Below are 14,325 nucleotides of genomic sequence, written 5' to 3' on the forward strand. Positions count from 1 at the left end.
AAGGAGGACAGGTTTTCAGGGAGAGGAAGGGGGTGGTGGTCCCTGGGCAGGGGCAGGCAGTGAGGCCCAGAGCCCCACGGGGAGGAGGGGCGGGGAGGAAAGAAGCCCGGGAATGTCCTCGAGAAGCAGGCTTGGTGACCTAACAAAGCCGGCCCGGCCACCCCCAGGGTTCCGGAAACTCTGAGTCAGTCCTGGCCGGGTGTCCTGGCAACTGGATGGGGGCCATGGCACTCTTAACACCCCAGGGAGTGAAAGAAGTCTTCCAGTTTCAGGTGAAGAAAGAGAAACGTGGCTTTTAAAAGGAAGTTGTCTGGGGGTGGGGAGGGGTGAGCTGGAGGGGGCTCGAGGTGGTGCCTGTTCAGGTGACCCTATGGTGGCCGCCATGTCCCAGCACACAGCCTCCGAGGTGTGACAGGAGCGTGGGTCTGAGTTCCAGGCCATTTCTCAGGCCCACAGTGGGGACCGCGGTGCAGCGGAGCCTGCGTGGAGGGACAGAGGGGCTGAGCCCGCCTCCCCGGGGGGCCCTGTGGAAGGGCACAGCAGTGTGGGAGTCGGGGGCTTTGAGACGGGCGCTGCAGGGAAGGCCTGCCTGGGTCAGGCAGCAGGGTGGCAGCATGGAAGGGGAGTCCCCGGGGCCCCCTCTGTCACCAAGTCCTCCAAGGTCCCCCCAGCCAGAGCCTCCCCTTGCTCTGGGGGAGCAAACACTCTTACGTGCAGTGGGTCTCCATGTCACCCCACACCTTTTCTTATCCCTTCTTTTGAGTGACACTTACTTCTCCTACATCTGTGGGTGACCTGTAAGAACCTTTCTAGAAGGGCCAGCCAAACTCTCAAGTAAATGGGTTCTTACCTCTAGGCAGAGAAAACAGGTGCCCTGAACAGTATTTCCCTCCTGGCCTGCCAGTGGGCCTGAACTTTCACCAGACAAGACTCATACCTGCTGCTAAAGCGTCACACCAAGCCTCTTCTCCATCAGTCATGTACACTTTAGTATAAATTTCATTATCAGATCAATATGTCTGAGGCAGCTAGCTGAGAGTAGACTCGAAGGAAAGTCAAATTGTGTTTTAGGGAAGAGGGAGGAGGAACCGTATTTGAGAACTCGAGGCCTGTTTGTGGCTGGTGTGAGAACTCATAGGGGAAGGGTAGTGCTAGCAAGGAGAGAAAGTCCCCAGGAAGGGGAGGGAAAGCTGCCTGGGAATCAAAGCGTGATTCCTCCCGGGTACGCCCGCATTCTCACTTACTCTCCAGGGCTCTGGAGCACCGGCCTGGGGCCCCCAGTGGTGTTTTGGCCAGTAAGGATGGCATTTGACCCTGAGACCCCGTCCCGCACACACCCCCCCCTGCAGAAGTCACAGGGTCGGGAGCACCTGCGGAGACTCCTGAAATGGGAGGAGTTCGACGAGCTGCGGGACTCCCGCAGGAGCATCCTCCTGGACACGCTCTACGACAGCATCGTCTTCGCCGTGGGCAAAGGCTTCCCATGGGTGGAGGTGGCCCAGGTGGTCAAGTTCACGGAAGAGCTGCTGAGGGAAACCAAAGGTATGGGGCGTCCGGGAAGGAGCGGGCGGAAAGGGGCTCACAGGCCACCCTGCGGTCCAGCCCCAGGGCCCTCCTGCCTTCCCCAGCGTGGCACCTCCCCTCCCCACACGCCGGAAGGTGAGGACCCCCCAGGCTCCCGGCATCCTCCTCGCTGGTCTTCATGGTCTGCCGGCTGCAACCTGCAGCGCCCCAAGCTCTTCCCAGCAGCTGGTGTTTGCTTTTGTTTCATTTTTGCTTACCATAAACTAAAGGTGTCACTTCCCTGCTTGAAACCCCTCATGGACCCCTGGGAGACTGCAAATGGCTCCCAATTTGTGTCAGGTGTGGCCCTGCCGCACCTCCTGGGGGGTGCCCTTTGCAGGCATGAGTTTGCTGGAGCAGGAATGGGGGTGCAGTCAGGTGAGTGTGTGGAGACAGCGTGTCTCCCACGGGAAAGTGACCCCGCGGCACCAGGGGATGTGGTCCCTCTGTCCACCCCGTGGGCTGTGAAACGCAGATTCATTCATTAGGCAAATGTACGGGGCAGCCCCTCCGTGGCTGATACCACGGGGATGTTAGCTCAGCCGAGAAGCATCACTGGTGCTGAAACTAGCGAGGCCGCCCGAGGAGAAGGGGAACATTTACGGGCTTTCTAAGAACCTTCCCCACGACACCCTTATGGGTGACAACAGGGAAAAGAATAACAGCGAAGAAGCCAACAGACACCTCCTTAATCCTCTGGTCCACGTGGACTTCGTCAGTAAGAGGCCACACCGAGAATCACGTGCCACCGGGTAGAAGGCCACAAGAAGAAGCCGGCGTCCTTCTGGGATGGCTCCAGCACAGACTTGGGACCAGCCTCTACCCAGGAGAAAACACCCGATCAGGAGCTTGGCCCAAAGTCACTCTCCCGTAAGCTTCAACGCCGTACGGCCACGAGAGCAAGGAAACGCTCGGAAACATTTCCAGACTTAAGGAGGCTAAGGAGACGTGGCCACTAAACGTGGCGTGTGGCCCGTGTGGGTCTTTTTGCTACGGAGAAGGTTACTGGGAGAACTGCTGAAACTAGGGTGAGGTGTCACGGCTGGGCGCCAGGGATGTCACACAACAGTGTGAATGTACTTAATGCCACCGGGCTGTACGCTTAAAAATGGTTAAGATGGTAAATTTTATGCTATATCTATTTATAATTGAAAGATCAAATTTAAATTTAAAAAATACCAGTGGACATACTGTAGCACCGAGTATTTCATGTATCTTCCACTCACTCCTAACAAGTACTTTCGTAGCTGTCCTATGCTCACTCTGGAGTCGGAGGATCTGGTTTGAGACCTGATTTTGCTGCTAACTAACAACAGGCGAGCCATAGAGACTCTCTAACCTCAGTTCCTTCACCTGTTACGTGGTGGCGAATACCTATTTCATAGATTGGTTGGGATAATTAAACAAGTTGACAGATACGTTAAATGCTTTAAAACTGTGAAGTATCACACCAGTGTAGGTGGGTGGCATTATTATTTCCTGAGAGTTTAGCCCCGGGCAGCAGCCACTTGGCCAGAGCTTTCTGGGACGATCCTAAGTTTTCATCATCTGCCCCGTTGTCCGAGTAAAAACACACACACGCTTGTCAGTGCAAGAATCTAGATTTGGGTCTACCACCCTGGACACACCTGATCTCATCTGATCTCAGATCAGGGTTGGGGCTGGTTGGTGCTTGGACGGGAGACCCTCTGGGAACACCAGGTGCTGTAGGCTTATAAAGTTAATTAAAAAAATAATGTTAAAAAAAGAATCTAGAATTGGGTGTGGGAAATCTGGTCCACCCAGCACACTCGATCGTGGGGAGACCAGCGGGTACAGCACAATGGACTTGTCCCTTCCTCTCTCACCCGTAACTGGGGACCAGCGGGCTCACAGCCATCCTGGCCCCGCCCTCAGCATCCCAAGCCCCGCCCACCACGGCAGGCAGAGCCACCAGGTCACCACCACTGGGGGACTGGACAGAGGAAATCAAGGCTGCAGGATTCACCGACCCAGGGCCACGCTTCACCATGCACAAAGCCGGGTCGATTCCAGAACACCACATGACAGCAATGACAGTGACATTATTGAGTGCTTACTGTGTACCAGCCCTGTGGGAAGCACTGTATACACCTGCTCTTGTGTAACCCTGTGAGGTAGATAAGAGGCGCTGACATCCTGTGCGGTCAGAAATCCACACATAACTTTCGACTCTGCAAACACCTAACTACCGACAGCTCCTGTGGACCAGAAGCCTTGCCGGTAACACAGATGGTTGAAGCGCACACACTCGGTGTGTTATATGTACCGTATACTGTACTCCTGCGACACAGTCAGCTGGAGAGAAGAAAACGTTATTCAGAAAATCCCAAGGAAGAGAAAAATATATTTACTATTCATTATGTGTAAGTGGATCTTCATGAAGCTCTTCATCCTGGTCTTCACGTCGAGCAAGTGGAGGAGGAAGAGCAGGAGGAAGAGCAGGAGGAGGAGGAGAGGAGGAGGAGGATGAAGAGGAGGAGGAGGAGGAAGAGGAGGAGGAGGAGGAAGAGGAGGAGGAGGAAGAGGAGGAGGAGGAGGAAGAGGAGGAGGAGGAGGAAGAGGAAGAAGAGGAGGAGGAGGAAGAGGAGGAGGAGGAGGAGGAGAAAGAGGAGGAGGAGGAGGAAGAGGAGGAGGAGGAGGAGGAGGAGGAGGAGGAAGAGGAGGAGCGGGTCTTGCTGTCGCAGGGGTGGCAGAGGAGGAAGAAAACCCATGCATACATGGACCCACACAGCTCTGACCCGTGTTCTTCAAGGTCAGCTGACATACCTATCGCAGAACGTCCTTGGAAAACAGTGACCAACAGGGCTGGACACCCGTCCACCACCCACCTCCAAAGGTCGACAAAAGGAGCCTTGAAGCCTCTTGGAACTGAATGGTGGAGAGGGGCTTGAATTCTGGTTCTGCCACTTAGCAGCTGTACGCCCCTGAGCAAATCCCTCAGCCCGAGCCTCGGTTTCCCTCTCGGGTAAAGAGGGGATGGGGTATACCAGCCTCACTGAGCCAGGAGGGGCTGGGAGGCCACGTGACCCCGGGCGTGTGTGGCACAGTGCAGTCGGAGCACCCTGACCCAGAGCAGCACTCCTGAGCGTCACAGTCTCTGGTGCCCTGGGTGACACGGTTTAGTGGCCTTCCCAAGAGCAGAAGGGGGTGGGGCAGCACTGGGGGCACGGGACGGGGCCAGGTGGAGGTGGCGGGCCCAGTGCTTTGCCTGCTTCCCACTGTCCCAGGCTGGCCCGGTGGGCGCCCAGGTGTCGGGAAAGGTTTGCTGGGCCAGGCTGCAGCCCGACCTGCTTCCTCCCCTGGGAGCCAAGATGGGGACAACCAGACTGGTTTGTCGGGGGCACCTGGTCCTCCCGCTCAGGCCCACCCGGAAGGAGCATCCCTTCTCCACCATGTCCAGCCCCTTAGGGACAGTGTCGCGCCCCTGCCTCTCGCCCAGCCCGGCCCTGGGTGTGGGGGACGCGGAAGGCCCCCAGGGCTCCCCGTGCCAGCCCAGCGCCTCTTTGCCCTGATTCTGGGGCGCCTGGCACTGTCACCTGCCGGCCTCCCCCGCTCTTCCCCTCCTCATTCCTCTCCTCCTCCACTCCGGTGGCCCGTCCCCTCGCAGGTGCTGGCCTCCGGGGGCTTGGGGACCATCTTCAGGAAGTTCCCAGCAGCCAATGCAAATGAAGGCCACTCCCTGTTATTGAAGAGCAACTGGCAGGCGCGGATCTGCCCGCTGGCAGCCAGAGCCTTCTCCCGGAGACTAATCCCCCTGCTCTCTGAGTCACCGGGAACTTCGCCACCTGGGGCCCACGAAGCGTGGTGTCACGCCAAGAAAGCGCGTCTCGTGGTCCAGCTCTGGACGAGCTTCGCTGACACCCAGGACTGGCCAAGGCCGCGTCTCGGGGCTGGAAGTTAGAATGCAGCCAGGGGCTCCTCCTTGTTGACCCAGGACAAGGTCCGCACTCGGGCTCTATCACCTCTTAGGCTCGGGCCACAGCTCACGCACACAGTAGGGCATCCGCCAGGTGACAAGCCACCTGGAACGTTGTACACGTCCGCTGAGAGCGTGGCACTGTGGGGCTCCCAGGCGTGTCCCTGCAGACCTGGGCTTGGTGCACAGCCACCGGGGGCTGGACAGAGAAGCCCGAGGGTGGAGGGTCGGCCCCGGCAACGGAGCAGACATGGCCACCACGTCTGCAGGACTCAGGTGACTCTGCCTCATGCACAACCGGGCCTGGGGGGCAGGGTACCTTCCGGCAAGTTCAGCTCCGAGGAGCCCAGAGAAGGTGCGACGAGTCACCTCGGGAGGTTCACACAGTCGCCTCCGCACCAGCCTGGAGTCCAGCTTCGACGATCAGAACCGGAGATCTCACGCCCACCCACCCTCTGCTGGCCACCCCTGCTGTCCTCAGGGCCACCGCCTCCCCTCTGGGGCAGCCCCCGCCCCCATGTCCCGCCTCAGCACCTCTCCGCCACGGCTCCTAAGCTGCAGGAATTTGAGGGTTCTCTCTGTGCACACTCGACCCCGGGAAACAAGGGCATGCAAAATTCTGGAAGCAATTCCCAGGGAACCGGCCAGGCCTGAAGCCCGTCCTGGCAAGTCCTGGGGCTCCCGGATGAAGTTGGCCCTTCCACGTGGCACACGGGGCCTTCGTGAGTGTCCCTGTCCAGATGGAGACAACAAGCCCCATCCCCAGAACCCAGCTTTGCTTCCAGACACTGGGAGCTGGGTGTGCCCCGGGCACACAGCCACGCTGCACTCTGCTCACCTCCGGCCTCCATCCCTCTGTCCCTCTGCCTGGGGTGGCCCCAGGCTAGTGCCCCCCACGGGCTGGGCCGGGGCCTGTGGATCCTGCGCTTCTCGGTCCCCTCCCTCTCCCCGTGCTCCCTGCGAGGAGGCTCTCGCTGAGGGACCGTCGGCAGGCCTCGCGGTGGACACCTCCCTCCACACTGGCACCCATCTCCGAGTGTGGCCCAGGACAGGACAGGCCCCCAGGGCACGTGGAGCCAGGTGGTCTTTGCCATCCCGAGGGCAGCAGCGGCCAAGAGCTTCAGTCGGTGGGGACGGGCCAGGCCCTGCTCTCGGCTGATCCTGCCCGGCCCCGGCCCTTCCTCCCACCCGGCCTCTTCCCCTCTGCCGGGACCGGCTCCCTGGCCTGGCTCCGCCCCCGCCTGCCACGTCCGGGGCGCCCAGCAGTCTCCATGGAGAGGGCCTTGGTGACAGGCCGCGTCCCCCACGCCTGGTACCTGGGGGTGTTCCTTAAACAGCTGCTCCTAGAATGAAGCCCCCCACGCCTCCCGCCCCCTTAAAACACGCAGTGGCTGCCCGTTTGCTCGTGTTCGTTCGACAAGCCCCCTGCCAGCCAGGCGTTCCCACCTGTGCCCTGGTAGCGAAGGGAAAAGGCGAAGCCCCTCACTCCCGCGAAGCTTGTGGTCTAGCAGGAGGACGATGACGAGGAGCAGAGCACAGATGTGAAGTACGGAAGATGTGAGATGTCATATGTGCTCTGGAGTGGGGGGTGGGGGGCAGGGAGGGCTTCTGAGAGACAGAGACCCTCGGGTGCCACCACTGCAAGGTGAGGCATCCTGGGCACCTCCAGCCAGGGAGGGCTCCCCCGCAGACCTGCCGCCTGCTCGCCACCTGCCCCCACCCGCCTGCCAGTCCCTCACACGGCACATTTCCTCCCACCACAGGCCCTTTGCACAAGCCACCCCCACCTGCCCCGCTCTGCTCCAGCTCTTTGCCCAGCGCACTCCTCTGACACAGGTCGTCTCGGCTCCTCTAGTGTCTCCCCAGGGAACCCCTCTGGGACCCCCTGGCACTTCTTCCCAGCGTGCACCCCCAGCCCCACGCAGCCCTGTGCAGAGTCACACCTGCCATGTTTGCCCTGAGCCCTCCAGGCACATAACGCAGCCTTGACCCTCCACGAACCACCTCCCTGTCGTATGTCAAGTCCTGGTCACACACCGGGAGAGCCCTGCCCCCGACTGCTACACCGAGCACCGAAGGCTGTGAGCAGGAGGGAGCGGGGAGGACAGAGGAGCAGGCGGAAGGCGGGAGAAGGTGGACCCCTCTGAGCCTTGCCCAGCTGCTGCCCTCGGAGCATCAGCAGCCCTTTGCATGGGATAGACAAAATTTGCCCTATTCTGTGACACACGCCACAAGCCTAGACATCCCTCCAATCACCTCCTGCTCCCCTCATATCAGAATCCCTTTTTTAATCCTCATCTCCTCCCTAAAGGGTGGGGACAATATAAAGCACAGCTAAAGGAAGACTTTAAAACAGGAGTTTAAAGACAAAACACAGGTAAGGAGTGGGATGCTTATATACGAAAATACTCATACTCAGAAAAAAATGGGATAAAGGTAAGTAAAAAAAAAATGGCATAAAATTAGCTCTGTCTGAGCTTCCTGGAAGCCAAGGTAAAAAGGGAAACATGATACACTCCACAGCTGTCAAGAGCTAATGAATGGTCATGCAGAATCATAGTCTGGGGTCAGAATGTCTGGTTCAGAGCCCTTATTGATTGTCACCTGTGCAGCTTTGTCCCATTTACTCTGCACCCCTGGTGCCCGCAGGCTGCTCCATTATGGAGGCCGTGACGATCCTGGGGAACAAGCTCAGGGATTACCAGAGGCGGTTCAACAGCACTCACCTGCTGGCCCTTTGCGACTACTGCCACAACACCTTCATCCGCCACTACAAACTCTACCAGTATGTCCTGGGCCAGGACCGGGATGTCACCCTTACGGTCACCCACGTGGAGGTGTGTGCCCCACCCCAGCCCCTCCCGCTGGCCGAGGGCATGGACAGGGACCTCTGGAGGCACGAGCAGCAGGTGGCCGAGCTGCGGAGGGTCGAGGCGGAGAAGCGCAGCAACGTGCTGCTGCGGCAGGAGACGCTGCGCCTGGAGCGGGAGCACCTGCTGCAGGAGGCCTTCCGGGACACGCCCGCCACGCCCCGCCAGGCCCTGGAGAGAGAGGTGAGGCCCCGCTCACCTGCCCTCGGGGAGCATTTGGGCCTCCAGAGACAGCGGCCCAGGCCACGGTCACGGCAGACGGGACCTCGTCGTCTGCACACGGGGGAGGGGGCGGAAGGGCAGGTTTTGCGTGCACATTGTCACACGACATCCCTGCAGGGTAGAAATCCATGTCCCCATTTTAGGTATGGGACAACTGAGGCTCAGAGAACTCACGCAGTCTGGCCAAGGTCACCAAGCTGGCACATGGTAGAGCTAACGTTGGACTGAGGCCAGGCTGGCCCTGAAGTCCAAGCACTTTCTATTCCGTCACTGACGGGTGAGCGTTCACCAAAGGAGGCAGGAAAAGACGCCAGGCTCTGGGCTGCTGCAGTCTCCCGATGCCCTTCCTCTGCCCACAGAGCCAGCACCCATCCAGGCCCGGGGGGAAGGGGTGGTGGAGGCAGGGACACGAGGACAGGTCAAGGAGGGTGGCATGGCCAGGGGACGCGAGCAGTGGAGCTGGTGGCCCAGGGAGGAACCTAGAAGAGTCTGGGGTGTGGCTCTAAGAAATTGGGCTGCCCTCTGGAGGGTCTTAAAGACCCCCGGGGCCCCCGGGGGCCCCAGCTGCCAGCATCTACCACAGCCAGCCCTTCAGTAATGGCGACGGGCCCGGCGCCAGGGCAGCAGACTGCTTGAGTGCCCGACCGAGTCTAAATTACTCTCTTAGCTGTACTCAGGCACTGAAGTCATCCTTGTTGCATCGTCTTTGAACACAGAGACATGTCTGTGCATGTATGTGCGAGTGTCCGTGTGCACGTGGGGGTGGGGAGTCGCAGGGCCCGTGTGTTCCAAAAGGGTTTTGGTTTCTGAATCATCAGCCAAACAGCAAATGATCTTCGGAAGTGAGTACTGCTTTAAAGCTATGTCTGTGTACACGCATGCACACGCACACATGTGCACACGCACATGCACACACACACACACACACACACACACCACAATGGATGATGCCCATGGGAAGTCAAGTCTCCGGATGAATTGCACGTGGGAGGTCGTGTAATCTTCGTGCCTTAAGACATCCACTGGGGACCCAACAAAACCCCAAGCAACAGTCTGTCTCCGGCCCCCTCAGGGGACCTTGATCCAGCTCCTGGGGGCCTGGCCACAGTAGGAGGGGCTGCCTCACGTCACCCTGCTGCCCCACGTGTCCTGCAGCTGCCCCTGCCTGCTCCTCCCGGGCCCCCTCCCCACCCCCAGCAGGGCCCTGCTGCCCCGTGCGTCCCCCTGGCAGAGCTCATGGGCACAAGCCCCCCACACTGTGTGCCCCAATAGTGTGCATCCTCTTGGAGCACGATCTTCCCAAAGATTTAAGGGAAGAACATTATGTTTATATAAAAACAATGAAGGGGATATTCTGGGGCAAACGTACAATGTTGCATGGATTTTAAGTTAAAATACATGATCTCAAAGAAGTGTGTTACGGGCAGCTGGATACTCTGTGTATGTGCCCCCCCCACAGAGACTCCCCTCCGCTGTCCGGCTGCTCGCGCAGGGAAATCACAGCAACCCAGTGTCACGCATGCTCCGTGTCTTGGGGCTCCATGTGCCATGATTCTGGTGGAGCTAGCGAGAGGGTTTCCTGTTTGCCGTGGTGGACAGTGGCTGAGTTTGTGTTCTTCCCACAACCGGCTGGCTGGGGACATGCCCACTCCCTGAAGCAGGTTCCCCTGTCCCTGCCCATGAAGCTGGCCGCCAGAACTTCGAGATGTGAGGGTGGACGTGCATGGTGGTATCCAGATGGGGTTTGCACTGACCAGAAAGTAGAGTTCGGAGGGAATATGGGCCCAGCCTAGGGGCCCAGAACAAGGTTAGGAACAAATGACACACCCAAACAGGGAGACTGTCACCCTAGACCTGAGAGGAAAGGAGGAGAAATGACCATCGGATCCCAAAAAGAGAGCTGCAGCTGCAGGAGAGGGCTGGGGACAGGAAATGTGGCCACAGGCTGAGGACCACAGCTGTGGCCAGCCCAACAGCAGGGCAGGAGGAAGGTGGGGGGCTCCTCTCCCCCAGGTCCCCTGCTGAGACCCCCGTTGGCTGAACTCAACCAGAAGCCAGAGGTCAAAGCAGCGGTGGATGAGGCCCTTTCCAGTCGGCCTCCCAGGGCCTGGGGTGGGGTGGAGGTGGGTGGAGAGTGCACCTGGGTACTCGCACGCCGAGCCAGGGCCCAGGTGAGACCTGGGCCGGCTCTGCCTGCAGACGTCCCCGAGCCCTGGTCGCCAGCCCTGTCCCATCCCCGCAGGACCTGGAGCACCTCATCCGCGAGGCCATCCACATCCAGATCGAGTGCCTGAAGGAGCTGCTGCAGTGCGAGATCCAGATCACCTTCGACATCCTGGACCTGAAGCTGCAGAGGAAGACGCTACATCTTAACGCGCCCAGCCCCTTCCCGCCCTCGCCTGCGGGCCCGCCCGGCCAGGAGGAGGCTCTCAAGCCCCACAAAGCAAACAAAGGAAAGAAAGCAAAGGCAAAGAAGTAGACGTCCCCACAGCGTCACCTGAAGACCAGCGGGGGACGAGCCCCAGCGATCATGAGCAGTGTGGTGAGCTGAGCCCAGCACTCAGTAGGTAGAAACTTCTAGCGATTGGAATAAAGAAACCAGTACCCATCTCCTGTCTCTGTCTTGGAAACCACCTTCTGCCACCTGAAAATCCCATCCGGATGGATTTCCCCTGAGTGATGGGTGACCGCCGTGCCCCTCTGTGAGCACAGAGCTCTCAGGGGGGTGGGACTTCACTTGCCAACGAGCCTGAGCCCCGCTGAAGACAGGACACTGGCAGGTGGAAACAGGTGGGGGTGAGGGCTCCCCAGACACCTGCGAGGCCGTGCAGGTGACACGGTGGTTCTGTTAGGGGAATGCGTCCTGGGATTCCTCCTGACGTCTTGACACAGGCTCGGCTGCGTGCATCCCGCCGGTCTCCCTGCTGGAGGACGCAGAGCCGCCGTGTGCCCTCCAGAAATCTCCCCTTCCACGAGGGTCTACACTGCCAAGACTGGGGCAGGGAACAAGCGCTGTTCCGGAGGCGGGAGACCCGGCTTTGAGCCCAGCTCTGCCGCTGATCTGATGTGCGACTTTGCCCACGTCCCGTCTGCCCCTGGGCACCAGTTCTCTCTCCTGTCAGGCGGGGGCCGTGGGGTGGTGTCTGAGGTCCCTCTGGCACCATAACATCCTAGGAGAGAGACGAGGCTATTCTCCCGTGTCAAGGGTTTCAAGGTTCAAGGAGGTCCGGTCCCTATTCAAAGTCACACAGGAAGGGGCAAAAGAGCCAGCACCGGGACCCAGGCCCCCAGACTCTCATTTCTGTGCTCTTTCAGGGCGGTGGGGGGCATTGTGCCTCTCCTGCAGACAGCCACACAGATCCTGCAGCTGCTGCTTTGACCAGCGGCTGTGACCCCAGGAATCAGGGCGGTTAGGAGGTTACTACATGGCAGCTGGTGGATGCAGCCCTTTCCAGTCGGCCCCCCAGGGCCTGGGGCGGGGCAGAGGGGGGTGGAGAGCGCACGTGGGTCCTCGTACCCGAGCCGGGAGGCTGGTTATAATACTCTTTAGATGTATATTTTATTATACATGGAGCTGAGTTGCATTTATGAAGTGGGGAGAGAGCAGATCTTACCACCTTGGTCAAAGCAACCAGACAAACCTACGAAGCAGAAATGCACTTGGAATTGGTTGCTGGACGTACTAAGTCACAACTGCCCCCAGAGGAGCGGAAGGTAGAAATGAGGACGGCAGAGGGATGCAGGAGGTGATGAGGAACTTGAAATAACAGGGTCGGACTCCATCCGTGAAGACACTGTGCTGCAGGGACAGGCGACATTCGTTCCCCTCACAAGTATTAACTGACCCATTATTGGTCCCAGGCCCTGTTAGGCCTCGAGGACTCAGCGGTGGGCAGGCCGACCCGCGGGCAGCGCACGCTCACGCTGGGCACCGGCAAACGGGAATAACAACAGGCCCGGGGCAGGGGCGAGGCGGCCTGAAGCCCACAGCAAGTGCACGACTCGGTGACCCGGGGGTGCCGGAAACGTCACTGCCAAAGCTATTCAACACGCACGTGTCCGTGCCCGTCCTGTGCCAGGCACCGGAGTAGGTCTCATAGGGAAAGTCACAAAAAAGACACAAGCGGTGCCCTACAGGAGGGCACAGGCTGGGGGTCCCGGTGGGACCGTCCCCCTGCGGTGCCGCCTCCCAGGTGAGCGCACTCCCCAAGTGGACCAATCGGAGTGCTCCATTGCCCCGGGCCACGGTGACTGGACCAGGCACGGCCACATGACCCAAACGGGACCAATCAAAGCACGGCATCCTCACCACCCACCCCACCTGCAGCCACGGGGATGATTCCGGGATTTCTCTGCCCGAGGCTCGCAGCGTTCGCTCCCTCTGGCTCGTGGGGCTGCGGGTTCCAGGAGGCCGGGGCAGCCTGCAGCTGGGACGCCAGGCTGAGAGGGGCAGGGGACAGCCAGCGGAGAGACTGGGAGGTTGACTGCCTCCTGATGCAGCCGCCCTGGGGCAGCTCCGCCCGCGGTCCGGGGCTGCCTGCGCGAGGTCAGCGAGACAGGCAGGGCCGGGGACGCTTCAGCCACGCCAGATGGGGAAACTGAGGCTCAGCCAGGTGGAATGAGTGATTGCTCAAGGTCACTTGGCTGAGAGGAGGTGAAGCCCTGACAGAAGCAGCAAACCTGCCTCCCAGAGGGGAGCTCCGGTCCCGCCCTGGCCTCAAAGGACGTGTCCCCTGTAGCCAAGGTGGCTCCCTGCCCACAGGTGTGGTCGCCCCTGGGGATAAGCCACCCTCTTGTTCTGGACTCTGAGAGAGACCACGGCGTCTACTCTTAGGTGGCCAATGTCAGGCCCAGGGGCAGGACCTCTCCCCTGAGAACTTGCACACGCAAAGCCGGAGAAGTGAATTGAGCAGAACAAAACAATCTACCCATTGTCACAGCACTCTCTTCAGAAAATGTCTACCCCAGCCGCAGCGTCACCTCCTTCTCACTGAGTAGGCAGTGAGACGCAGAGTCCAGACTTACATCCACCAGCAACTTTTCACCACTAGAGCGCCTCGCAGTGTTACTTGTGGAATGTCCCCCAAAGAACCCAAAGGGCTTTCTGGCACTTTCTGTAAAGTTCTTTTATGCCTACTTGAAAGGCTGCAGGAACAGAGGCCATTCCCAGGGCCTGCGTTTTTGAACTGAGGAGCAAGGTAGCCGTGTGTCCTTTCTAAGGCCCCTTCCTGCTCCAACATTCTAAGAACGCGGCTCCCGGCTGCAGTTCCAAGGCACCAGGGCCAGAGTGGGAACGGGGACATAGGTTTTCTAAACCTGATCCAGGCTTCTGATACAATGAGACCGTGTCATCCAGGCCCTATCATTCCAGACGTGTTTCTCAAGAGGTCAGCCTTCCTGTGGGTTTCAGATTTCCGGTAGAATCTGGAAATGCCACCTACACTGACCCTCAAAGCAGAGGAAGTGGCACGGGTTGAAATTTCCCAGAGCCTCCCAGGCGAACCAGCTTTAGCGTTTTGGCCTCTAAGTGCCTCCAGTGTTTCTGTGCAGGGGTTCAGCCCAGACAGGAAGACAGAGATTTTGGAACTTTTCTAGGAAAAGAATAGAGCTGTGGGTAAAAGTTAAGCAGCGCCGCCCAAGACTTTTGCTAGAAGCACTAACTCAGGCCAGCGGCTACTGTCTCAAGGACGGTACCAGTTGGACATTTTAGGTGTCTTGGAGAGACTCACTCTC

The 14,325-nt window shown here is 59.3% G+C and overlaps 1 protein-coding gene across 1 annotated transcript; it reads left to right on the plus strand.

Moving 5' to 3' along the window:
- Positions 1 to 205: 205 nt before the first annotated feature.
- On the plus strand, positions 206 to 11,071 carry C22H8orf74 (chromosome 22 C8orf74 homolog). The gene is made up of 4 exons (XM_045535589.1): positions 206 to 272; positions 1,350 to 1,542; positions 8,150 to 8,553; positions 10,835 to 11,071. The coding sequence occupies exons 1-4, from the start codon at positions 216 to 218 to the stop codon at positions 11,069 to 11,071; spliced, it is 891 nt and encodes a 296-aa protein (XP_045391545.1). The 5' UTR covers positions 206 to 215.
- Positions 11,072 to 14,325: the final 3,254 nt, after the last annotated feature.

This window comes from Lemur catta, chromosome 22 (genome assembly GCF_020740605.2).
Source record: "Lemur catta isolate mLemCat1 chromosome 22, mLemCat1.pri, whole genome shotgun sequence".
In the NCBI taxonomy this organism is placed as follows: Eukaryota; Metazoa; Chordata; class Mammalia; order Primates; family Lemuridae; genus Lemur; species Lemur catta.

Coding starts and splice junctions, on each gene's coding strand:
- C22H8orf74 (XM_045535589.1), top strand. CDS start 216: ATGGGGGCCATGGCACTCTTAACACCCCAGGGAGTGAAAGAAGTCTTC. Junction 273..1,349: donor AAGAAGTCTTCCAGTTTCAG/GTGAAGAAAGAG, acceptor CCCCCCCTGCAG/AAGTCACAGGGTCGGGAGCA. Junction 1,543..8,149: donor GCTGCTGAGGGAAACCAAAG/GTATGGGGCGTC, acceptor TGGTGCCCGCAG/GCTGCTCCATTATGGAGGCC.